We start from the raw sequence: 24139 nt of genomic DNA, 5'->3' as shown, positions 1-24139 counted from the left end.
ATCACTGCAAGTGGAAGAGAAGTCCACACTCGATCCCTTGTGCTCTTGCACCTAGAGCCCCTCCAAGGCAGCTAAAACACTACCGCTGGCCAGCGTGGAGCTTTAGCAGCCAAGGCTCTTAGCAAATCTGCAAGCGCGGGATCTGGCAACAGCCTCGCTTTTCAGGGAGAAAAGCAGCCTGCTTCTTAACGGAATCTCCTCTAGCGCAGCCAGGCTGTGGCATCTCTGGGTTCCTGCAGTGGAAGGAGAGGGGAGCGGCACCCACCTGTCCATTGGCAGGCGTCTCTGCAGGAGGCTGTTGGTCACTGCCTCTGGGTGATAGCAGGCCAGGACAGAGACGGCATGCAAGAGAAACTCTTTGAGGTAGTCCTGCTGGCAAGCTGGCAGATGGTCGTAAATGACTGACAGGACTTCTAGCACCTGGATGGAACAAGGCAAGAACAGGGGCAGGACGAGAGCTGAGCCCCCACAACTAGACACACGCATCACCACTGGGCAACACCTTCTCAGGAAAGTAAGGCAACCTTGTGGGCAGGCAGCCTTGTGGGTAACACACAAACAGGGTCCGGCAGAGCACAGAGAACCAGAGACACAAAGGGCAAACTCAGAGAGGCCCTGGAACTGCGGACCAGTGAAGAAAGACCAAGGAAGCAGACTGCGTTAGCCATCGTATCCCAAAACCCAAGCAGAGCCAGGGCTGAAGAGGGGGACCCCCCCCCCCATCATCTGCACCCTCTCCTCCCCACAGGTGACCCTGAGACACCAGCGACCCTCTGCAAGAGGGTCGCAGAGGGGCAGCGGAGAGCAGAGCAGAACACCAGAGAAGGGGGAGGAGGTACAAGAAATGGGTGTCCTTCAGGTTTTCTCCATCGTGAGACTGTATCAGGAACAGCTGGAGATCTTGCACTAGAAGCGTTTGGATCGCTGGAATCAGACTGAGAGTAGCTCGTGGGTTAGGTTGCCAGGACTTCAGCTAGGCAACTTCAGCAAGACGTTCTCGGCTCTGCGCGCACGCTGCCTTTCTGCAGCCCACACCAGCTCCGCAAGGTGCAGCGCAGCAGCCCACTGCCCGAGTCCAAAGGGCAAAGATGAGCAGAGGGTGTTTTACCTCCGGGAGTATTTCTCTTCCACGTTGCTCCAGAAAGATGAGCATCCAGTGTCCTGCTGCCCTGGCACAAGTGGGGCTGAAGGACAGCATGCTGCCCAGGACAGCCTTCAGAAAGTCTCTCACCTGCTCCGAGGGAAAGGCTTGGCATACAACCTGCAGGAGAGAAAGCAGAACGCGGAGAAACACCCTCAGAAGTCTGCTTGCGCTCTTGCAAAGCAAGGGCAAGAGAACTTGAGCAGCTCCTCAGGTAGGCTGCTAGCTAACTGGGAAGGCTGCAAGCAGCTGCTTCTTTGGAGTTAGGCAGCCCATAGATTTGGAAGGCTCTTGCGTTAGGTTGTTTGCTTGCATGCACAACGTATGTTCTTGCAAAGAGCTCCAACAGAACACGGAAGGCAGAAGCTGTATGGAAGAGTTCATGAAGACGTTGAGCATGCTGATTTCCCTCCAGGGTACATCATGTGAGACATCGGGCTTGCCTAACAAGACTTGCAAGCAAAAACATGTTAAAATAAAGAGAAATCCCTCAGGCTGAGGAGCTTCCCTGCTTCACCTGCTTCACTTTGACTCCCTTTGTCCACAGCGTTTGAGTGGGGACGGATGACAACGAAACACGCCCACACCCGTGCATGCACACACAGAGGCACACAGAGAGCGACAGAAAGCCTTCCCCAGTGGCAAAACCAGAGACTGCTACGCTTCAGAACAAGAGAGGCCCCGCTGCCAGAGGCCACCCTGAAACTGGAGAGAGAGCTTGGAAGTCCAGAGGAGACTGGAGTGGAGTGGAGCTTAGTCAGCAGGTAGCCGCAGCCCTGTCTTTGGAGTCAGTAACCTTGGCGATTTGGGAAGAAGTCTTCAGCAGAGAATCCACATCCGTGGCACTTAGCTCCTCACGGAAGTGCTTCACCTCCTCTTTCTTCATGTGCATGGCCTCGCCTGAAAGAAACACAGGGGGAAAGGATAGGCGCATGTTCTGGAACTGAGCCTCCAGTCGAGAGACATTGATCAAGGAACACCCAACTGGCGGCAGCGAAGTCCGCGGGTGACGTGCAGGGCCCTTCTGAACTCTGGCAGCAGCACTTCACGAGCGGGGCCATGGGATTCGGGTGTGTGCCAGTGAGGACAAACACCCTGCCTTTCCGACAGCACTTTCCCGAGTGTGCCTGCTGTCCTCAGCTAGAGGCCTTGCTGTTCCCAGCATCTCCAGCCCATCTTCTAGCACAGGGCACTCTGGTCTCTGAGAGGCAGGAAATTCTCCACAGCTTGCGCAGTGTGGGCAGGTGATGCTGACCAAAGCTCACCAGAGAAGCCCAGGAGCCTAGCTCCCTTCTAAGCAATTGCTCAGCTGGGATCGCTGCTTGTAGAGCCAGAAAGTGCTGCTTCTGTTCCTTATTTCCTTCCGTAGACCCAAGTGTGGAAGGGCCCTCGTTGCCCACAGGAACTGGGAAGGCCCCTGGCGCGGTGTTCCCCAAAGAGCTTCCCCAGGCCTCCCTTGTCGGACAGCCAAGAGGAGAAAAACGACCAAGGTCTGCATGCAAGAAACTAGGGCAGTCTGCTGTCTGCTGCTAGTCCTCTCTTGTGGCCATGGAGCACCGTCCCTGCACGTCGCCTCCGCTGCTAGGCAGGGAAGAGCGAGAAGAGCAGCCCGAAGGAACAGGGCAGGGAATGACTGTTCTTCTCACCTTGTGTAGAGAGAAGGCAGCTGACGCAGTCGACTGCCCACTGGCGGGATGTGACCAGGGAGTCACAGCTGAGAGGCCCCAGCACTGCAATCAGGGAGCCAAGCTGCGCACAAGTGCTTTCTCCCTAGTAGAAATCAAAGGAAGACAAAAGTGCCCAGGCTGCAGGAGCGGCCCTTCAACCTTCTGCTTCTGGCGCTGACTGCTGGCCCCGAGCTGGGCATCCGGAGCACTAGAAGCTCAGCTCCATCCTCCTGGGAGATTACCAACCCCGAGCGCAGCCTCGAGCAGATCTCCGTGCCGGGGAAGCGGGAGGGGGTGAGGAGGAATGCCGTGTTTGTGGCAGATGGGCGCTGAGGCTAGGGCAGAACTGCAGAGAAGACCTGCCTTGCCAAGTCTGCCCTCGAGACTTGCCAAGTCTCCCCTAGAGACTCCGGCCGCACCCACAGAAGCTTCCAGAGGGTTCTGGGAAGAGGAGGCAATACTCACAGCGTCCACAGATCTCTCAGCATAAGCCTTTGTGAGCTGAGTGCAGACCTGCAGGGCCCTCTCTCTCTCCCATTCTTTCTCCGAATGGAGCCAGGCCTCCAGGAGCTGTTGGAAGACCACAGCTACATCAGACTAGGTATCTTTCAAACACACGCACAGAGGCCTTTGCAATCTCCCGCCGTTTCTGGCAGCTTCCCCAAGGAACCACCCGAAGGATACGTTGGCCTCCGTGGGAATTCATCCCCAGTGTGAGGCGTCCAGCCGCTGAAGACTTGCTCTATTATTGCATCCGCTTGCAGCCAGCATTCACTCATCAGCAAAGATTGGGAGTGCCCTTGCATCTGTCCGCCAGGGCCATCTTGCTCCCATCAGGCAGCAGCTGCCATTGCAAAGCGCCCTGACAACAAGCAGCACGACTCCTACAGCCACCGTGGGACCTAGCTTGCTTTACCTCCCAGGAGGACTTGCATGGGTTGCACCCTGTTCTCAGAAATCTCCCTTCCTCTCATGACCCCCTCAAGCAGGAGGCCCTCCATCCGTGGCCCGCCTCCTGGCCAGAGAGCAGAGTTTCCCTTTCGGCTCTTTACTACTCACGTGGAAGGTTTCCTTGAGCCAGGATGAGGTGAGGCCTTCCTCAAGACTTGCCACGAGCTGACCGAGAGCTCCCAGGGATTGTCTGTAGAGAGACTGAAAGCAGGAGGGAAGGAGTGACAGGTGAAATCCCAGCGGGGCCTCCAAACTCAGCCGGAGAGGCTGTCCGAATTCAGGGCAGCGCTGAAGACTCAGGGCAGCAGACGGGGACTGACAGGTACCTCTCCGTGCTGAGTATCCTTTGCTGCCTCCCCTTCCTCTCTGGTCCGCTCAAGAGGAGGCAGGGGAAATAGGCTTTGGAAGCACGCGTGAAGGAGATGACAGTTTTCCTCCTGGGTCAGAGATGGCTTGATCTTGCTGGCAGAAGCCAAAAGGAAGACAATTCAGAAAGGAGACCTTCCACTGCTTGCCAGAGGGGGGCCAAAGGCAGCTAGCGTTCCGCTGAAGCTGCAGCCCCAAAGCCCGACGCTGCGGCCCCTTGAGAGGGAGCGCTTCCACCAGCTCCCATGCATTCTTGCCTCACTCGCAGGCGGCAGGAAAACATCAGCCTCCCAGGGAGCGGAGAGCTGGGAGCTCCCTTCCCTCAGCCAGCCAGCCTGCCTGCCTGCCACATCTGAACCACTCGCTCCTGTGGCAGCTCCTGACCCCACACTCAGGTCAACCAAGAAACTTCAGGCCCCTCCCCTGCAGCACGCAGAGGAACACCCAACACACAGGAGGAAGGGCCCTACCTCAAATGCTCAAGCGCAAGAATCGCCTTGCAACAAACAGGAGAAGGCACAGAACCCACGGGCTCCTGCTTCACCAAGTCCTGCAGTTCACAGAGAGACAAGGACATAGCGGTCAGCGGGTAGGAAAGAAGAGGGCCCTCCCTCTGCAAGACAAACAGCCTCTTCTTCCACACTTGCGACAAGCACAGACAGAGCTTCACGCAGACAGCTCCCCCAACTCTCTCCTAAAGGACCACTTTGCAGCTCCAGAGAGAACAGGGCCATTGCTCTTGCCGGGGACTGCCCACAAGGTGGCAGCACAGAAGGGTCCCAGCACGCTGGGCACTAGGCTTAGGAAGCGCCCAACTTTGCCCATGCTCTTTCACAGCCAACAGAGAATAGTGCCTCTCTGAGGAAAGCCATCTCGTTGCGCAAACAGCAGCTCTTTGGCGGGACAGTCTCCCTCGCGCCGTGTCACTCACCAGCAGAAGCTCCAGCAGCACCCTTTTGGAAGAGAAATGAAAGTTCTCCTCGTTGCTGACCCCTTGAATGGCCGAGCTGACCTCTGTGACGCTCTGGATGAGGGCCAGCTTGAGCTCTGAGTCCTGAGGACGAGGAGAGAAAAAGAAGGCAACAAAGATGAGGAGCTGCTCAAAGGACCAAAGATTAACGTGAAGGCCAAAGGAGGATTAACCCGGGGCCAAAGCTGTCCCAAAAATGCTGCACAGGGAAGAAGCGGCATCCTCCAGAAGCCTACAGGACCTTAGTTCGGGTTCCATTTCAGAGGGAGGAGCTCTCCCCTCGGGTCCTGGGAGCAAGCGGCCTCCCGGAAAGCAGGAAGGCGCTCTCCCCACCTTCCTCCCCAAAAGACGGAGCTCCCTTACAATGAGCACTGTGAGCTGCTACCTGAGAGCTGCTTCGGTACTGGCACAGGATGTTCTCCACGATGACCGTCTCGACTCGGGAACAAAGCAGCCTTTTGGGAGCATGCAGAGCTATCCGGCTGAAAGCCAGCATGACAGCAGCACACGCCTTGCCTCTTTTCTCCTTTTGCTGCTCCTGGACAATTGGAACGGCCATGAGGAAGCAGTCCAAGCTCCTTGTTTTACCTCAGCCTTCCCATTTGCTTCTCGTTGAGAAACTGCCTCCAAACCAGGATGAGCTTGTCACGGCCACCCACACTTCCCCCAGCGTTTCCCACGGGAATTCCTCAAAGCCTGCCTGAACTCTCTGGGGAAGAGAGCTGGTCTCCCTCACGCCAGCTGGAGCTCTTTGGCAGAGGAGGGCTCCAGTGCACAACCTCCTTCATTGACATCGCCGCGAGTCTGAGCGCTGCCCATTGACCCGTCCTCATTCCCATTTGCCAGCCACGTGGCAGCAGCCACTGGCTGTTGCTGCCACCGCTGGGGAGCTTGCAGCCAGGGCTCGGTTCACGCGCTCCTTCCTCAAGGTGCCTGAAGCACCAGAACTCCAGGGTGCAGGCTTCCGGCAGGTCTTAGCCCAGCAAACAGAGCCAAGACAAGCTGGAAAACCGACTGCCCTTACCTCCCGGAAGGTGAGCGCCCTAGAAAATGTCCTTTTCTGCCCAGCCACATCAAACTCTTGCACTGCTCTCAAGGCAAGATCCAGGTGGCTCTCAGCACAACACGCTAGCACAGAGAGCGGTCCCTGCAACACAGGGAAAAGCGCGCGTCAGTTGCCATCCCACCCGTTCATCCCTTGCCAGCTGCAGTGGCCAAGCAGAGGAGATGATTGCCTGAGGCAAGCCCCAAGTCAAGGCCCACCAGGCTGCCAAGTCCGGCAAGGAGGCCCAAGCTCCCCGGGCAAGACTGCAGAAAGCCGCGAGAGGAAGAGAACGCCCACCTCTCTCTCAGAAGGTTCCGACCAATTGATCCCTTCCAAATAGCTCTGCATCTGCTCTCGCACATAGCTGACATTCTGAGAGGCTGCCAGTGCTGTTCCCACAGCCTTATACAGGAAGCTCTGCAAGAGAAGAGGCCAGCAGCCCTGTCATTGCTGGAGAAGCGGGGCACTCGGGTACCACTCCACCTCAAGGGCCCAGAGACAGTCAAGCATCCACGTTACAGAAACAGCCCGTTCTGTAGCCCACTCCAGTGACCCCAGCTCTATTTGGAGAACCTCCAAGAAATAATAATAAAGCTGTTCTGGAGGGCAGAGAGTCGGAAGCGGTGACAAGAGACTGTACTGAAAAGAGCACGTCTTCGGTCATAGGCCAGTGAGAGGAGCAGCCTGTGGCTCTGCCACCACACCTCGCAGAGCCGAGAAGTAGAGACAAAGGCCTAGCAGAGAACCAACCTTCTCCTTGGAAAGACGGGGATACTTGGCCAGCTGCTGAGTTAACTCAAGGCTGATCCAGGCCTCGTTCCCTATTGACTCCAGAGAGGTTCTCAGGAGCTATGGAGAAAACCAAAAGGGAAGCAAATGTGCCTCAGGTGTTGTCAAGGCCTTTTGCACATTCCAAGCTGACAAGAAGTTCTCTGGGGACAGCTAGCACTGCGGATAATCCATCTTCCCTGCCCACCCCCTTTATTGTGCCCCGTGCTCCTCTTGCAACACGGCCCCCAAGATTCCCCTGGCTCTCAGGAAACTATAGGCAAAGAGGCAGTGGCCCTGTCAGGACAACAGGCCCAAGTCCGGGGAGAGCACAGGCATGCCCGAAACCTCACAGCTACGCCTCCCCCTCATCTCTCTTCCTGATCTCTGAGAACCAAAGATCAGCTTGGAACTTGAGGGAAAACTCAGAAGACTTGCGGGGGGGGGGGGGGGGGCGGGAGGAGGGGGTGATTTCCCTCCTTGCCTGACACCCTCCAGATGCCCCCCCTTTCTGCTTATCTCGTGTCAATCTCCGGGCCCCACTCAGGTAGGCCAGAAAGTCAACAAGATATTTCCTCTTTCCTTAAGAGGTCACAGAATAACGCTGTACCTTCAGCAGAAGGCACTCCCATTCTGCATAGTCCAGGGAGCTCTCATCTTTGCCTGCAAAGCAAGAGGACGCAGCAGCAGGTCAACTGGATTTGAGTGAGCCCAAGAGAAGAGTCCCAGTGTCGCCTTTGCAAGCAAAACTCCCCAGAGGCCCAGGCTCCCAGCTACCAGAGCGTCCCTACTATGTCAGAGCTAGAAGACACCCTATGCCCCTTCTGTGTGAACCCAAAGGCGTAGGGCATGTCCCTGCCTTTTCTGCCTTTTCTTCCAAGGCCACTGCATCAAACCTAGACAATACTGACCACTTGCCGTGCCCGCTGCTTCACAGCAGCTGCCACAACAGTTCAGAACACAGCACGACTGCATGCACTACACGCAAGGCACACTTTCTGCAGAACGACCCAATGGTATCTGTAAAATGACGGCCTTTTAGGCCGTGCTATCAAGCTACTGCGAGAGGAGTTTTGGAAGGGGCCTTCCCAAACCAGCCTGCGTTTATGGTCTGAAAGAACTGCTGCTGCTGCTGCTGCCGCCAAGGTGGACTCCACTGGAGACTGTGAACTTGCCAAGAGAGGGCAGTGTCACAAAAGCTCCAGGCGGGGGAACGTGATCCCTCCCAAACACTAGCCAAGCAAGGATGGGCGGATGCTGCCAGAGCCTGCCTTTGGGACGCAACCAGCGAGGCTAAAGCCCAGCCAGGGGTCAGCCGATCTCAGGGGCACTCCTTCCCTCAGCTGCCAGTTCCAGCTCCCTGGCACTGGAAGGCAGGCCAAACAAGAAGGCTTGAAGACACTCAAGGTCTCTGTTCTCCTCAGTCACCCTGGGGAGCTGCCTTTCCCTTCCCCTCCTGGCTTCTTCACAGCCATCCCTTCCCAGCGGACACTTTACCTTCCAGGTACTGCAGCAGGGAAGGGATCTGCACCATCCAGGGAATGCCCACCGCTCTGTGAATCTGCCTGCGAAGGGCCTGCAGCAGCTGCAGGGCAGCAACTCCACGGCCACCTCCTCCATAAGGAGAGCACGCAAGCAACTAGACGAGGGAAGCAGAGGGAATTAGAGCTCCAGCCTGCCAGAGGAACAGCAGTTTGTCTGAGAAAGAAGGCGGGCTCCGCTCGTGCTGTGGCAGGCAGCACACAGCAGAGTTGCTTCTCTTTTTGCACTGCCCCCCTGAGGAAGGCAGCATCCTTGCTACTCGAGAGATTCACGCTGGGACTCCCCAGGTGCTCCCTGGAGGGCAAGACGCCCTCCGGCAGGCTTGTTCCTCCGTGGGGGCTGCGGGCACCTGCCTTGAAAGCAGTCTCCATCCTGAGCTCTGCCCCTGCCCTGGCTCAGAAAAACTCTGCTCCACGGGGTCCCCAACTACTCACCAGGAGGCGTAGCAGCAGAGCCTGGGGAGTTGGCATTGTGGCTGGAAAGTAAAGCAAAATGCTCTGTTTCAGCGGGCCAAGTCCCACACATGACCTTCACCCGTCCACCCCGGGCAAGGGGGGGCTGATCATGTGCTGATAATTTGCCTTCCCTCAGCTCTTCCCATCTCAGGGTATCCCCGTGATTAACGGACTGAAAGGAAGGTAAGTCCCCAGCAGCGCCAGGAAGGAGTCCTCCGTTTTACAGGGAGAACGCTGAGGAATGAAGAGCAAGGCGTTTCCTCCGGGGCACAGAGGAAATACAGGGCAGGGCTCCCTGCCCCCTAGCAAAAGGGCAAGGCTGCGCTCTTCACTCTTCCTCGCCTCCCGCCTCCCGCTTGGGTGTGCCAGGGCACAGAGAGACGCGCAGGCTCAACCTGTCCACCTGACAGAGCAGGACAGACTGCATTGGAAGGGTTTCTGCTTTGTACCGTGTTCTTGGTAGCCCAGGTAGTTGGGTTCTTCCTTCTGCTCCTCTGCTCTCTCCTGCCTCTCCAGGAGCGCCCGGAGGCATCGGGAGAGTGGGATCAGAGTGCCAGTGTACTGAGCTGGCACTACATACTGGAGGAGCCTTGGCCATAGGAGCTGCAGAGAAGAAGACGGCAGTTCAGCATGTCGTTCCGTCCAGCTGTTTTGCTAGCAGTCGTCTCCTGCGGCTACCACCCAGCCCCTCCACCGTTAGCCTTCTCCAATACATTGCGTGATGTTTCGCCTGCCCTTTCTCTTCTACCTCTTCTCATTCTCGTCCGCTGCCCTAATCCCTACTTGAGCCCGTCTCTTGGGCTGTAACTCGCAAGGCTTGGTTTCCCCTCTCCTGTGACATGCCACTCTGGCAGCCTCATGCTCTGAAGAGCTTGTGAGCGGAGACGGGGAGGGCTAGGAAGAAACGTCCTCGAGGCAAGAAGTAGCACCAGGTGGTGCGATGACTTACTCTCGCCATGCCGCTCACTGAGACGTCCAGAGAGTCGAGGACTTGTAAGCACAGGGTTTGAAGCGCGGTTTCTTCCAGCACTTCTATCTCAGAGAGGTTTCCTGTCTCCTGCAAGGCAGAAGTTTGAAAACACTCCCATCAGTGACTCTTTCTTCAAGAGGAGGCTAGCGGGACTTGGCTTTTGGTTTGGGAGCACGGGTCACCTGGGGCACGACGAGAAGAGCAAGTCCTAGAGTGGGGGGGGGGGGGGGCAGAGGCCAGACTGCAGGAAAAACGACGCCGAATGGAAGCAGAGAGAGTCACTGCCTGCACGCTGTGCATTAAGCACGCCAGGTGCTCCGTGGCCCACGCTCTCTTTCAGTGACACCAAGGGAAAAGCCAGGAGCTGCGCTCTCGAGAGGGGTTATGCTCGGTTCCTGCCCTGGAAGGAGAGCGTGACTGGCTGCCGGGGAGATGAAGAGGGGGAGGTGGGTGTCCTTTACGCCTTTCTCTGTACAAACAGAGCCTGCAGGAGGCTCCTGGTGAATGCTGGCAGAATCCCTGCTGGAGAGGAAAGGCCCCACCAGAGTGAAGATCTTCAGCAAGTCCCTCTCCTAGGGAACCGTCTAGGAGGACTCACCACGCCCTGAGGGCCTGGCTGGCAACACTCAAGACAGAGATTTGCCAATGGCCCCTTTGCTTCCGGAAAGGACCCAGAGCCCCAGCCTTCTTCACGGAGGACAGGGCAGGTTTGGAAGGGATGGGAGACAAGGAGACAATCAGGGAGCTTTTCCAGCTTCTCCTGCTTAGCCCATGCTTTCTGCCTTTTGCTGACCATCCATCAGCATCTCAGCAGTTCCTTTCAGCCTTGGTATCCTCCTGAGGATCCGCCTGTCCCGAGTGGCTTTTGCAAAGCAGCTTGGCTGAAAGGTCCTGGCAGCACCACTGCTCTCTTGAGGGTAACTCTCCAGTTGGTGGCTCCCAAGGCGTGACATGGTGGGGCAGAGCCACAGCCATTCCACTGACAGCAGCGTATACACCCACAGCGCATGTCCGTTTGGGTGCCAGGAAGTTCATGAGCCCCGCGACTCAAGCCCTGCTGCTTGAGGGCCTGCGCATCCTCTGTGAAGTCCGCCGCAGCGGTCAACATACCCAGGGCACCGAACAAAGTGCACAATGCCAAGTTGTTCCCCTCTTACCAGTCTGCTGGTGGCCCGACTGAACTCCTGGAAAATATAGGCCACCAGACCCCATGCTGAACAGTCGTCGACGCCAGAGCGGAACAGTTCCTTGATGAAGGAGAGGACGGCAGCTTTCACCTGCCAGGGAGGAGAGCGCAAAGCAGGGCAGCGATTAGTCCCTCTCTTCAAAAGCTCAAGGAAAGCTGCCCTGGCATTGACATATGCAGGAAGCCCCTAAGACCTTGGAGAGATGACAAGGAGACAGAAGAAGTCTTAGCTTCTGGTTTCACTGCTGCGCTTCCCAGCCAGGCCACATCTTGAGCCAACAGCAGCTGAAGTGGCATGCCCTTTCCCCTTGGCAATCGCTCCCCTGCCTATTTGCAAAGCTCCCCCTACAGCTGCTCAGCCGCCACCTGCCGCTCGCTTGGCAGTGCCAGCCACCTGCCAAGGCAGTCTGTAAGGCCCCCTCCTCGCAGTAGCTCTCCTGCTAACAAGACAAAGCAGGAAGCATAGGCCTAGGCTAGGTCCCAAAGAGCCGCCTCCTGGTATTTCCTTGCCAGAGTCGGCGCAGAGGGAAACGCTTTCTTCGCCACTCAGCACGGTCCCATCCCTTGCCCAACCGCCTCACCTTCCTCCGGTGGTCTCCACACACAGATTCCACCGCCTTCACCACCAGGCACATTTCCTTTCTTATCGTCAGGGCTGAAAGAAATACAGGTACATTGCGGCAGAGCCCCCTCTCAAAAACAACATGGCCCAAGCGTCCCCGTTTTCTCATACACAACTGGACAGACAGAAAGCACAGGGCAAAAGTCTCTGCCTTCAGTGGAAGCAGCAGAAGCCGCAAGCAACTCCCCTGCTACAGACGCAGCTACTTGACAGGGATTGCCTAACCCAGGGAGTCAGAGAAAGGCGATCTGCACTGGAATTGGCTGCTGTTTGTGCTCGGATTGCTACTGAGCTGAAAACGGCATCCCTGGGGCAGCGTGCTTTCTAACTACCCAGACACATTCTTCAGCTGGCTTCGATACAATACGGTTCACCTGGCGGGGAGGGGTGGGTGCGGGCCTAGCCTTTGTAAGCACTTAGGCATGTGTGTGCATCACCAGTGGAGTGCCCTTTCCCACTGGAACCACGGGAAGGAGCTCGGGCCACATTCAGTGTGCGGTGGAACCCACAGCGTTGCTCACGCTTTCTTCCTGGTGTTGCTTACAGTCACAGCGAAGCAAAGATCTGAGCAGATACAGGGATGTTGCTCTGCAAGCCTCGTTCTCAATCTGCAGTTGGGAGTAGAGAAACTGCATGGTGTCGTCAGGGAAACGTCGGGCTGGAGGGAAGAAATCATGCTGTGGGTTACCAGTCAATCTCTTCTCACGTTGCAGAGGCTTGCAGGAGAGCTACACAGAAACCACAGCCAAAGGCTGCCTGCTGCTCCTTACCTAGCAGCAGCATGCAGTAGGAGAGCTCTGTTTTGTGCTCAGTGCTGTGCCCCTTGGTCCCATTGGAGAGCTGCAGGAACAAGGTACATGTTAGCCTCAGTCTTCCGAGGGACTGGGGAGAAGCTCTCCTGTGAGGTCTTGTCTCCTGGGGAACTCACAGGGAGACAAAGACGCTCTCGCAGAAGGACAGCGCTCTGTGCTCACAGAGCCCTCTTCCGCTCTCCAGCCCCCTCCTCTCTCTAGCACTCTCTACGGAGCTCTCTAGCACTCTACGGAGAGCCCAGAGAGACAAGCTTCTGCTCAGACAGACCCCTTCCAGCTCCTGGAGTCAGAGATGCATCCCTTCCGGAGTGTCTTGCCTACCCACCTCCAACACTCCAGGGGGAGCCGGAGCCCACAGCCCAGGAGCCGCAGGCAGAACTAAGACTACAGCCCAGAGGCAACAGGCCGCCTTTGAGGTCCCGGCAGGGGCTCTGCAGCAGCAAAGCACCGTTAGGCTCCAAGGGCCGGCTAGGAGTCAAAGGCTCAACCTGTGCCTCTGGGCTCCCGATTCCTGCTGCGCTCTGCCTGAGCGTGAAATTCCTTTGTGAACTGAGCTGTGAGTGGAGCCCCGGCAAAGCAGTTACAATCACAATCGGGCCTGGACAGGTCTGCGGGCACCTGCGTGGGATGGAGCGCCCCAGGAGCTGCACGGACCTGACTGCAAGGTGTGAGAAAGGCCCGGGTCAGGGAACCTCTGCACTGGCAGCCCGCAAGTCTTTCCTGTCAGCCTGAGGCAGACCTGCTCGACCCAAGGGGAAGCGCAAGACGTTCACAGCGCCGCCTTACCTGGCTGTGCACAACGATGCAGATGACAAAAACTATTCCTTTGGGGATCAAGAGCTGGGATTTCACCACAACTTCCAAGAAGTGACTGAGACTCTACAAGTAGAGAAGGTGCAAAGAAGAGGGGGGCTTGTCACCTAGAGCAGCTCATGAACACAGGACAGTGTGCCTCCCTGGCTGGCTAGCCTCTTTCCTGAGCCACCAGAAGGCCCCAAAGCTCCCGCGCCATCTGTATGTGCCTGTCTCGGCTTCTTCTCTAACAGCTGCCCAGCTGCAGCAGCAACCCCCGCTGCTGCCTGCTGTTTGCACACGCTCCCCCTGCCTCACACAGCCACAGCGCCTTGCGGGACGCCTCACCTTGGTCACGTGAGCACTGTCCTGGACCTCCTCATATTGGCCCAGGAGCCAGGACAGCCGGCTGCACACCTGCTCCTCATACTCTTCTTTGTGAAGGAGGAGGCCCATCATAGCCGCCACAGCTCTGATGATGGCCTGCTTGAGCTGCAACGCAGGGAAGGCGGAAGACGTTTGTTTGCTCCAAATGAAGCTCTACTCGAGGGTGCAGCACCCCCCAGACGCAAACTTCCCTCTTCCCAGCACCTGCCATTTCCCGTCTTCCTCTAGAGGACACGGCCTGGCTCAAGAGGAGAGGGAGTATTGCCCCTCTTCTGTACCGCCCACCCTTCTGGCTCGAGGGCCACTGGCATTTGGTGGGTTGCCAGCAGGGGTTCTCCAGGCCCCGCCTGGCCTCACTAGCTCGTCAGGGGGCTGCCAAGCTGGAATCCAGGCACGCTCTCTGTCAGCCCACAGCATTCCCATGCTCTTGAGCCGCAGCAGGCTTGCAGCTCTAGGCGCTTGCTTGGGCAACCTGCTTCCTCCCAAAGCACTTCTCCTGACGCACCATCGTTACCCAGAAAGGCAGATGAACCCCCGCGTTAGCGCGGCTGCTAAGGGGCCGCAAAGGCAGCCCTGCTCACCTCTTCCTCTTCGCAGTCCAGCCAGTTTCTGACCACGGAGCAGAACAACGGGTACGTTTTGTCACACAACCGGGCTTCCCCGATTCGAGGGAAGGAGCACTTTGCCCAGGCTCGGAAGTAGAGGGTTACACCTTTCGACCATGTTTCCAGCACTGCGGAAGAGAAGGGCAGCAAGGGCACGTGCTCAAGTATGCAGCACGGAGACTAGCTTGCATTAGCACCCTGGCCTGTCTGCAGCTGCAGTCCCATGCTGCTCAGCGCTCAGCTCCGGAGCAGTTTTGGGTTCTGGGGCAGGTGTGGAAGGCTTGACAATGCCTTCCGTGGAATGCTCATCTGTTTCTCTCCTGCCTCTTCTCCTGCTTGTCCCCGCTAGCCCTTTGCCTCCTCCAAGATTTGCTGCAGGAGGCTGAGTAGTAAAAGTCCAAGAACTCCATGCCCTTCCTGGCCACAGCAGTCTCCTGAGCTTGAGACCCTGTGTTGACGCTGTGCAGACTCTTGGGTGCTGTAAAGGGCCTGGACTCACTCAAGAGGGCAGAGAGTTGGGTGTCGAGCACCGCTCTGCAACTTCCCCTTCCCTCTGCATCCCGACGGAGCCCCGCGCTAGAGGCTGGCGCTCACCTCCACAGAAAGCCTGCTTGATCCTGCTGTGATGTGCTTGATTGAGCATGGCGTGCATAGCAGCCCAGGTCCTTTCCACAAAAGGGATGCACCTCAGTGCTGCAGAGAAGGGACAGGGCAGGGAGAAAGCAAGCAAGCTGTCGTCAGGGAGATTCTTGGGAGACTTTGGCGTCAGGCACTTTGCACCTGTGATGGGCAAGGGCTATGCGATGCCAGGCCACTTGGGACTCCGTCAGAATGGCAGGGTGGATTCCAGAGCTGCCACCGAGAGTCACTGGGCAGGCGTCATGTGTGGGAGAGTGCCCTGCCAGGGGGCAAGCGTGCCGGCTGACCTTCCCACATGGCATGGGAGCAGGGAAGCACTTCAAGGTGGGCCTGGAAGCACAGCAGAGCAGGCGGCCGCGAGGTTGGGTCTCCCTGCTGTCCCCTCCTGAGGGCTCTTAGCCCAGGGGCCAAAGTCACAACTTCCAGCTGCTCCCGGGGCAGCGAAAGACGTGGCAGCCACAAGCTGGCAGCCCTCCCATTGCACAACTGCATCCCTTCTCCCACTGCTCCAGCAACCCAGCGTCAAGTCCCAAAGCCAAAGTTGCGCTACCATAGCTTGTGGCAAGTTTGCTGAGGGTAATAAAGACAAATTCCTCAGGGGTTTCCTGGCCAGGCCTCAGATGACTCTGCAGCTCATCCATGATGTGCAGGAAGTGGGAGCGGGCCAGGGACACCAGGATGTCACTCGCTGCTCTTTGCAATTCATCCGCTACACCCTACAAAAGAACCACGAAGGACAACAATCAACACGGGAAAGGCTGAGGCGACAGGGCACACGCAACTAGCCAGCAACGGCTGCCTGACTCCAGCTCTGCACGTCCACGTTTCAAGGGACCAGTGCAACAAGTCTCATGGCTGCCGAGAGAGCCATCAGTCATCAGTTGTTGCCAGCCTGTTCGGCAGTCACCACTTTGACCGCTTGGGGGAGGCAGGTAGTTGAGCAGTGCCAAGCTTGTCTGGCAAGGGAGGAGTTTGCACCGCTTGCCCGTCTGTGCTCACGCTTTGGCTGCCTTCCCTCTGCGAGAGCAAGAGAAGAGGAAGAGAGAAGCCCCAAGAAGGCACCAGCAGCAAACACTCTGCACCCAGGAGGCGGAAAGGGACACTGGGTGCAGCAGGAGAGGGACTGGCACTTTGGCACGGCTCTTCCTCATCCAAGCAGCATGAAGACACAAGAACGGTAGTCCAGTGGCCAGTCGTTTAGAAGGAGCTGAGTTCCCAGCTGCCTGGCCAGAGCCTTTCGCTGGAGGGGAGGCACGCTTCTTTCAGCAGTCATGGGCCTGCTCCTGCCAGCTGCAGCCCAAGACTCAGGCAAACGTGCCGCTGTACACAGGGCAGCTGTTTCGGGTTCTGCGCCTGCTCATGAACTGGGCTGGCTACGGCCCTTTCCCTCAAGGAGTTAGCTCTGCTGAGGAAGAGTCTGCCCAGCAGGATCTGGGAGGCGTCACTGGTTCTAAAGGCAAAGGGGAGCTCTTTGGAGTCCCTTCTAGAGCTTGCCAAAAGCTGGGCTCTAGGCAGGAGTCTCTGACTAGCTTCAAAGAGAACAAGCTTACCTGCCCCACTCTCATGTCCCTTGAGGCCAGCGTTGTTAATTGCCTTATCAGATCCCGCTCTAAATGGTTGCCATCTTCCTGCAGCACTCTGCCCAGTTCCCGGTAGGTTTCGACTCTATTACCCTGGGGACAAGCCAGAAAAGGGAACATTTGAACTTCTTCCTCCTTGAGGCGCAGGACGTCTTAGAGCTCTGAGTACTCGGAGTTCTACTCAGGGAGCTGAGTGACGAGCTTCACGAGAAAGTGTTTTGCCAAACGGAGGATCCCCCTATTGCTAGGGTAAGTAGGCACCCGCGTTCAGAAGACCCTCCTTTGTGCTGGATCCTCTGCAGCCACACAGCTGCTGCGCCAAAGAACTGGTGGTTCCTCTAGACAAAACAAAGAGCCAGCGACAATGGCGTCTGCAGACTTCCTCCGTAGGGGCTGACTCACTGGCTGCCCTGGGCTCCTCAGGAAGGCTCCTGCGGTAGCTGGTGTGCATTGTGCCGGGAGACCTGCGTACCCTGCACAGATTTGCTCAGGAATAACATTTACGTGTCAGTGTCTTGGAGAGGTCCACAAGGATCAAAGCACGGTCAGAGCTGCGGGCAGCAGTTGGGACACTGAGAGGACAGGGGAGCAGGCTTAGGACTACTACTGTGCTGAGGAAGTTGTCAGAGAAGAGGTCTGGAGAAAAGGAGGAAGCCTGGGAAGAAGAAATGACCATGGGAGTGCAGAGTGCTGCGAGAAGGCCTTTGAAAGGCAGGTATTTGGAAATGCAAAGATGGCTGTGGATATCCATTAACACAACCCCAACACTGACGCGTTCACAACATCATGGGTACGGTGTCGCGGGCAAAACCTTCCCGACTTGGGGACTAGTGACTTAATTAAACTTATTGCCAACTAACCAACTTCTGGTCACTAATTTGTGCAAAGAGAAGAAGGCAACTCAAGCTACTTACAGTGCCTGCCCCACTGGGGGTCAGCCACGCCGCAACCCCTCGGGATGCCCCTGCCCCACCGCGGGTCACCCCCAGCTGCAGCCCCTCAGCGGCACACCCCCTTCAGCACGGAGCCCCTCCGTTCACAGCTGCTCTCCAGCCTGCTCTCAGCAGTGCCTCCCTCCTCTTGCCGCCCTCTGCGGCTGCTGCGCTTTCTTACGCACACCCGCGCAGAGGCCATGCGGGTCAAATGGCTGAGAGCCATCGTGAACCAAAGCGGAGGTATGCCTGGAGGTCTCTGGGCAGAAGTGCTAAAGAAATGCTAGTGCTTATTACAAGAAGCTTGGCCTTGTCCAATACTGCACTCTTGCCTTCTGTGGGACAGGATGAGGCGCAGTAACATCATCTCCTAATGGCTGGCAATACTTGCTTTCTATGGTGCGGTGTTTGCCGGAGAGCACGTTTACCATTCGGCAAGAGCACAGCCCCTGGCCGCAAAGCGCTAGAATGCAGGCGGAATCCATGGAAACTGCCGCAGCCTTACCTCATTCTGCCGCAGTCGGCTCAGCAGAGAGACCACAGAGCCAGCCGAGGGGTTGACGGCTGCAGGCAGGCACTCTGTACCCCCGCCTCCACCCTCAGGCTCCGCAGGTCTCGCCCGGGGAGTTGCTGTAGGCAAGCAACCTGGAAGGAAACAAGCCGAGGAGTACGTGCCCTCAGGTGCTAGCATCAGTCTGAGGGTCAAATGGCTCCCAGCCTTCAGAGAAACCCCTCGCCCCAGTACGGACACCAAGAGACCAGTGGCCCCGTGCTGCTTGCTTGCCTTCCCATGTTGCTGAGGGATTTTGTGGCCGAGTTCCTCGGGGCAGAAGTTCACAGCGGGAGGGCCCAGAGCAAGATGAGGCAATGAGAAAATGAGCAGAGGAGAGTCCCGAGCGTGAAGGAGCCCTGCGGGCTTGCCATAAAGAACTGAGGGGTGACCCTTACCCCAGCCAAATAGGAATCGCTTCATCTCCGAAGTAATTCCGACCAGACAGCAATGCTCTCTCCAACTGCCTCCTCACAGGTGGAGGAACAAGCCACTGGAGGACCCACCTTCCCAGGCCCCCGGGCAAGGCAGCCAAGGCTACTGTGACACACAGGCGTCCCGGGCAAACCTCACAAAGGTTGCCTGAGCACGGAGGGCTTGTGTCTTATGCAGTCACATCGCCTCGGGTGCATAGCACCAAATATGGAAACAGGCAAGAGGGGGCTACGTTCATTCCCCAGAAAGCCACATCTCCCCGTCTCGCTGAATCCCTCGTATGCGGGTCTCACTGCTGCCATGGTCGAGGCTATTGCCTTTGCCTGAAAGTCTCTTCACTCCTCCTTTTCTGTTCAAGTAGCATTTTCCGGCAACCAGAGATGGAGGGCTCTCAAGTGGACTGACTGGCTCTTGTTTGTCTTTGTTTCCTGCCCTCACCTCCGCAGCAACACCTGCCGTCCTGTTGCCCCTGTGTGTGCTTGGCTAGGTCATTCTCTCTGCCTCCTCCAGCACATTTGTGCTCCTGCTCCAAGCGCACCACAGACCCAGAAAGCAAGCTGCAGACCTCCAGCCTAGTAGATTGTGAAACCTGTCCTAAGCATGGGTGCTCTGTCTCCTGAAGGAGAGAGGTCAGAGGCAAACTGCAAGGCAAAACTAGCAAGTGCCTCTTTGGGAGGGGAGGAGAGACTTTAGGCAGAAGACAGACCCTGGAAGCTGGACTGCCTAGTTCCACTGCTCACACAAGTCCTGGAGTTCGGCCACCAGAAAGGCCTTCTTGGCACTCCATGACCTGACGGGATTAGGCCACAAGTTTCTCCTTTCTACTGACATCACATTAGTGTTCCATCTCCATGGCCTGATAAAGAAATCTTCTCTTCTCTTTTTTCCTTTCCTTTCCTTCCTTTTCTTTTCTCTTTTCTTTTCCTTTCCTTTAATAATAAATTATGACGGAATGGCATAAGAGCCAGATGATACCCAACATCATAATCTTTGGCTTTCCTTCTTAGTGGTATTTTTGGAGCATCTGGGAGCCCTGCTGAAAGAGCAGACCTCGGCTGTGCTCTGTGCTGTGCAAATGACAAGCAAAGAGATGGTCGCTAGCCTAAGGCACTTCCAGGCTCCATGTGTGCCAAGAGCGCACAGCTGGATGTGTGCGCTGTGCTCATCCAAGGACTTTGAAGAGGAAGGCTGCGGGAACTGACAAAGAGTGGCCTCTCTCTTCCTGAAAGGAATCGTTTCCACGGCCAAGAAGGAATTACTAGTGCAAATGTCCAAGCGCTCTAGTCGAGAGTAGCCCGCTTCTGCGGGAGATGGGAGACCAGTGTCTGTCACAGAGGGTTTTGCTGTTTGCACAGAGCAGAGTTGTTTTGAGGGAAGAAACGGTGAGAGAAGGCAGCAGGTCCTTAAGTGCAGACAGAGAGAGCACTCGCACAGAGACGCAGCGACGGCCCCCTCTCGTACCGAGGGAGCAGAGGCACGCACCCCATGCGCAGAGGAGCAGCCTGATGGGCAGACTGCCAGCTGTGGAGCCCTGAGGTGGCGTAGTGCTTCGCCCTGCATTTGCTCTCTACGAGTCCCTTCAGAAAAGGCTGTTCTCTGGGCTCCCCAGGGCTGAGTAGAGGGGCAGGATCACCTCCCCGCACCTGCTGGCAACGCTCCACCGAATGCAGCCCAGGATACCATAGGCCTTGTGGGCCCCAAGGCTGCTTTGCTGACCATGTCCAACTCGCTGTGCACGAGGTCCCACAGGTCCTTCTCTGCAAAGCTGCTCACGAGCTTGTTGGCCTCCAGCATGTGCTAGTGCAGGGGGTTCTTCCTCGCCAGGTGCAGGACTTGGCATTTCCCTTTGTTGAACTTCATGAGGTTCCGCTCTGCCCACTTCTCCAGCCTGACAAGGTCTCTCTGAAGGGCAGGACAAACAGCTGGTGTCTTAGCCACTCCTCCCAGTTCTGTATCATCCGTGAAGTTGCTGGGGGTGCACTCTGTGCCACCTTTGGGCGGTCCTTACTGAACATGTTAAACAGTATCGGCCCCCAGAATGACCCCTGGGGGACACCGCTAGTGACTGACCTCCCACTGGACTTTGTGCTGCTGATCCCAACCCCCTGGTCCTGACCGTGCATCCAGTTTTCAGTCCCCCTTACCGACCTTTTGTCTAGCCCAGACTTCATTAGCTTGTCTGTGAGGATGCTATGGGAGGCAGCATCAAAAGCCTTGCTCAAGTCAAGATAAACAGCACGGACTGCTCTCCCCTCGTCCGTCAAGCCAGCCATCTCCTCCCAGAAGGCTCTCAGGTTGGTTAAGCATCATCTCCCCTTCCCCTCCAGAAATCCCTGCTGATTCGTCGGCCAAACCTTCCTGTCATTCACGTGTCCGGAAATGGTTTCCGGGATTAGTTGCTCCGTCACCTTCCCGGCGATCAAGGTCAGGCTGACTGGCCGGTAGTTGCCACAATCCTTCTGGCCTTTCTTCAAGAGAGGGGTGGCATTTTCTCTCTTCCAGTGCTCTGGAACCCCTCCTGATCGCCATGGCCTTTCAACCATAACCCAGGGTAGCTTCACAGTGACATCGCCTGGATCCCTCAGGAATTGCTCGAGTCCCTCAAACTCGAGCTTGTCGTTGGCCTTCTCTTTCCTTTCAATGTTTCCCTTACGCTCACATTTACCACTTTCACAGTCACTTCTGGGCATGATAAAGACATGACTTCACAAACGCCCCTTCTTTATAGGGCGCCTGTGGTGTTTGGGCGCCTTCTTTCCGCAAGAAAACCTGAACGCGGGGCTTAAAAATCCTTGGTCCTGTGTACTGCTCCATAGGCAAGTTTCTTAACTTTTCTTCCTGTAAATACTTACGTTTTCCACTGCAGTTCCTCTTTCTCCTAAGCAGTCGGTGATTCCAGTGAGTGCAGCTGAGGTTCAGCTTGTGAATTTTAATCTTCCATGTAAACCCTTAGCTGAGGAAAAAAAGATTGATTTTTATGCCTATGAGTTCTATGTTAAAGGCCACATAGCCATGCATCTTTCTAAAGAGTCTTTAAGAGCCTCAGTGTGCTCCAGCTCGCACATCAGATGCATTTTTGCCATTGATGCCAACAGGAGCAGCCTGCATCTGACAAAATGAAAAACATCATGTGCAAGTGCCGTGCCCCGGAACTCTGCAGACTGACACATCTAGTTGTTCTTTTTTATAAGTAGAAACATCCAATGCTAAAGTCAATTTCTTCCTGGCCGTGCAACACAGTGTCTCCAGATCCTCTTCAGCTGATGATACAATGTTCACAGTCTACCTTGGGGTTTTCTATTGCATTTTTAATGGCACACACTTGTGAGTCACATCATGGCTGTTTAAACCCAAAAAATCATGTCTGCGAATATTGCTCAGGGAAAGACCTTTAAAACATTAGCAGGTACTCTGATATTCCCAGGTTGCAAGGGTCACAAGGTACTAATCTTCTGAGTGAAACATGGACTAAGGTGGGACACAAAACCTTATCTTGCTACACTGAAGAGAATCCTAGTCCTGCTTTAGTAATTGCAGCTTGAGTAATCTAGTGGTTTTTAAACTGTGAATGCCCACAGATGCCTACAGATCCATGAACTACTTCTGAGGCATTCATATGAGACAGGGGGGGAAAAAAAGCAAATGTACTGGAAGTAGGTTAAAACTTGTAGGACAGTGTAGCTCCCCTGGAGACTGAGACCACACATGAAAGAAATTTGCAAGTCCGAAAGGGTTCACAAGTTTTGATCTAGTCAATCACATCTTTCCCCCCTTTCAAAGATGGGAGTGCCCCCAACGTATTGATGCTTCTGACTCAACACCATGTTTCCACAACTAAAAGCAGATCTGTAATGAAATCCCATGCCATATTCTCACCTGGTATTAGTCTCGGACAAAGGTAGAATGACAGATCCCTGCCAGTGGAAGTAGCCTGAGAAACTGAAGTGTTAAGACTACTGAATGCTGTGCTGCTTCAAAAAAAGCACTAGCTGTGTCAAGAAAAGAAGGGACGTGGAATCAAGAGCAGATTATCAAATGCAAGAAACAAACAGGAACTTCAGGCATGAGAGTCTTGTATGATATGAAAAGTACCTGACACACACACCACGCTGGCAACAACTTTTAAGACCTGTGAAGTGAAACATATAAGGCAGCTCTTATAGGTTCAAAATAATCAGACATCTCTCATAAGTCATCTCCATAAGTAAAACAAAAGGCAGTGGAATTTTCAGACAGATATATTTTATATCAATGCTATTGTTTCCTGACTAAAAAATACTCCTTTCTTACTGTTTCTGTTACTAGGTCTCACACAGTCACATACATACGTCCTGCTCGTTTGGCTCATTCATCTTGTACTTTATAGCCAGAGTCCTCTGGGGACTCTGTGCTTCCAAAGCCCTAAACTTGGCCAAGAAATCTAGATCCTAGGTTGAAGTAACTAATAATTACAGTGATAATAAAACATACTTGTGGCCAAGATACCTAGCCAAAAATATACTAACCATACCCAAGAAAAGAAAAAATTACCTTGCCTAAGATAAATTCTTATTATATTGCCCTAGGAACATTGAATATCCTCTGGTTTGAGATTTTTTTTAATTTTTTTAAATTTACATAGGTTTCCATTTTGTCTGTCTTTCTTACCCTTGCATGGCTAGAGCAACGCTTGGTCTTTTCCATGTTGCAAAAGCAGCTTTTTCTTGTATTGCACCAATTTCAAGGTAACTCACCCAGCATGGCCACAAGAATGTGGGAAGCCCAGGGAAGGCAGTGGGTGCAGGATGTCATTCCCAGCCTCGCTGCTGAAGCAGACTGAAAGAAGAGAGTCTTCCTCTCCCTTTTGTGCTCTGTGGGCATTAAGGAGGTAGGAGGCAGAAGGAGAAGGCAAGACCACTTGGTTGCTGAAGGCATATGGCTGCATGTGTTAGAAATGTAATGCCTGCTTTATTTGTGTTGCAGTAGCGCTGGTCACGGACCAGGACCCTGTTGAATCAGCCACCATACAAACACGGAGCAAAAGCAGTAATCCTTGCACTTTGGTTAGCTAGTAAATCACCCTCATGTCAAAGGACAGGAATTTGCCTACTTATGGTTAGGAAGTAATCATGCTTTCTGTTGGCATGTTGGATTCACTCTGTTAGTCAGGGCACAGAGACTCATGCAGATGGGAAGAATAGAATCGATGTTAGAGGCTGTGACCCCATCCCGTTCTTTCCTCCGACTGCCTGAGACAACTGCATTTCGATTTCAGAATAATCATTAAAAGCCCTGGGTTTTGTCCAGTTTTCTCAGCCTAGAAAAATGTTTTGTGACAAGCCATAGCAGCATCCTCTCAGCCTCCCAAATGAAAGTTAAGTAAACCATGCTCTCATTCTCCCAGCCAGAGGGAGGATCTGTGACAGCAACTTCATCCATATACTCTTTTTCTACTTCCAGCTTCTATTTTATAAATAACAGGCTTTCAAAATTGCCCATGCCATTCTGTCCAGTACCAGTTTATTAGTGTTGTTCCTACAACAAAGGATTTGCAGGCAAAACTGCAAATGCAGGTTATTTACAGAGGAGAACAGTTTAAAAAAAAAAAAAAACACACTGGAAAACGCAGGCTTTGCCACTGTAAAGACTCGTGCTAAACCCAGCTCTGCACATCCAGATTCATCTACCACCATATTGAAAGTGCATGTATTAGGCCATTGTATCTGGGATTACTTAGGCCACAAG

General features: G+C 55.1%; 1 protein-coding gene across 1 annotated transcript; it reads right to left on the bottom strand.

Annotated features, from left to right (window-relative positions):
• Positions 1 to 102: 102 nt before the first annotated feature.
• LOC138066008 (maestro heat-like repeat-containing protein family member 2B) lies at positions 103 to 11696 on the bottom strand. Its single transcript, XM_068932200.1, has 21 exons — positions 11643 to 11696; positions 11033 to 11152; positions 9855 to 9962; positions 9355 to 9508; positions 8885 to 8925; positions 8406 to 8547; positions 7519 to 7571; positions 6891 to 6989; positions 6438 to 6557; positions 6120 to 6242; positions 5481 to 5633; positions 5057 to 5179; positions 4596 to 4675; positions 4086 to 4221; positions 3868 to 3960; positions 3274 to 3378; positions 2788 to 2911; positions 1938 to 2041; positions 1109 to 1261; positions 266 to 420; positions 103 to 127 (listed from the first exon to the last, which is right to left on the bottom strand). Exons 1-21 carry the CDS (start codon positions 11694 to 11696, stop codon positions 103 to 105), a joined length of 2265 nt encoding a protein of 754 aa, XP_068788301.1.
• Positions 11697 to 24139: the final 12443 nt, after the last annotated feature.

The sequence above is a fragment of the Struthio camelus genome, chromosome 1 (genome assembly GCF_040807025.1).
Source record: "Struthio camelus isolate bStrCam1 chromosome 1, bStrCam1.hap1, whole genome shotgun sequence".
NCBI lineage: Eukaryota > Metazoa > Chordata > Aves > Struthioniformes > Struthionidae > Struthio > Struthio camelus.
Note: the sequence above shows the minus strand (reverse complement) of the source record. Positions and strands in the feature narration are given on the sequence as shown.

Coding starts and splice junctions, on each gene's coding strand:
- LOC138066008 (XM_068932200.1), bottom strand. CDS start 11,696: ATGTGCCTGGTGGTGAAGGCGGTGGAATCTGTGTGTGGAGACCACCGG. Junction 4,676..5,056: donor TGCTGCTGGAGCTTCTGCTG/GTGAGTGACACG, acceptor TGTGAACTGCAG/GACTTGGTGAAGCAGGAGCC. Junction 421..1,108: donor GAAGAGAAATACTCCCGGAG/GTAAAACACCCT, acceptor TGTTCCATCCAG/GTGCTAGAAGTCCTGTCAGT.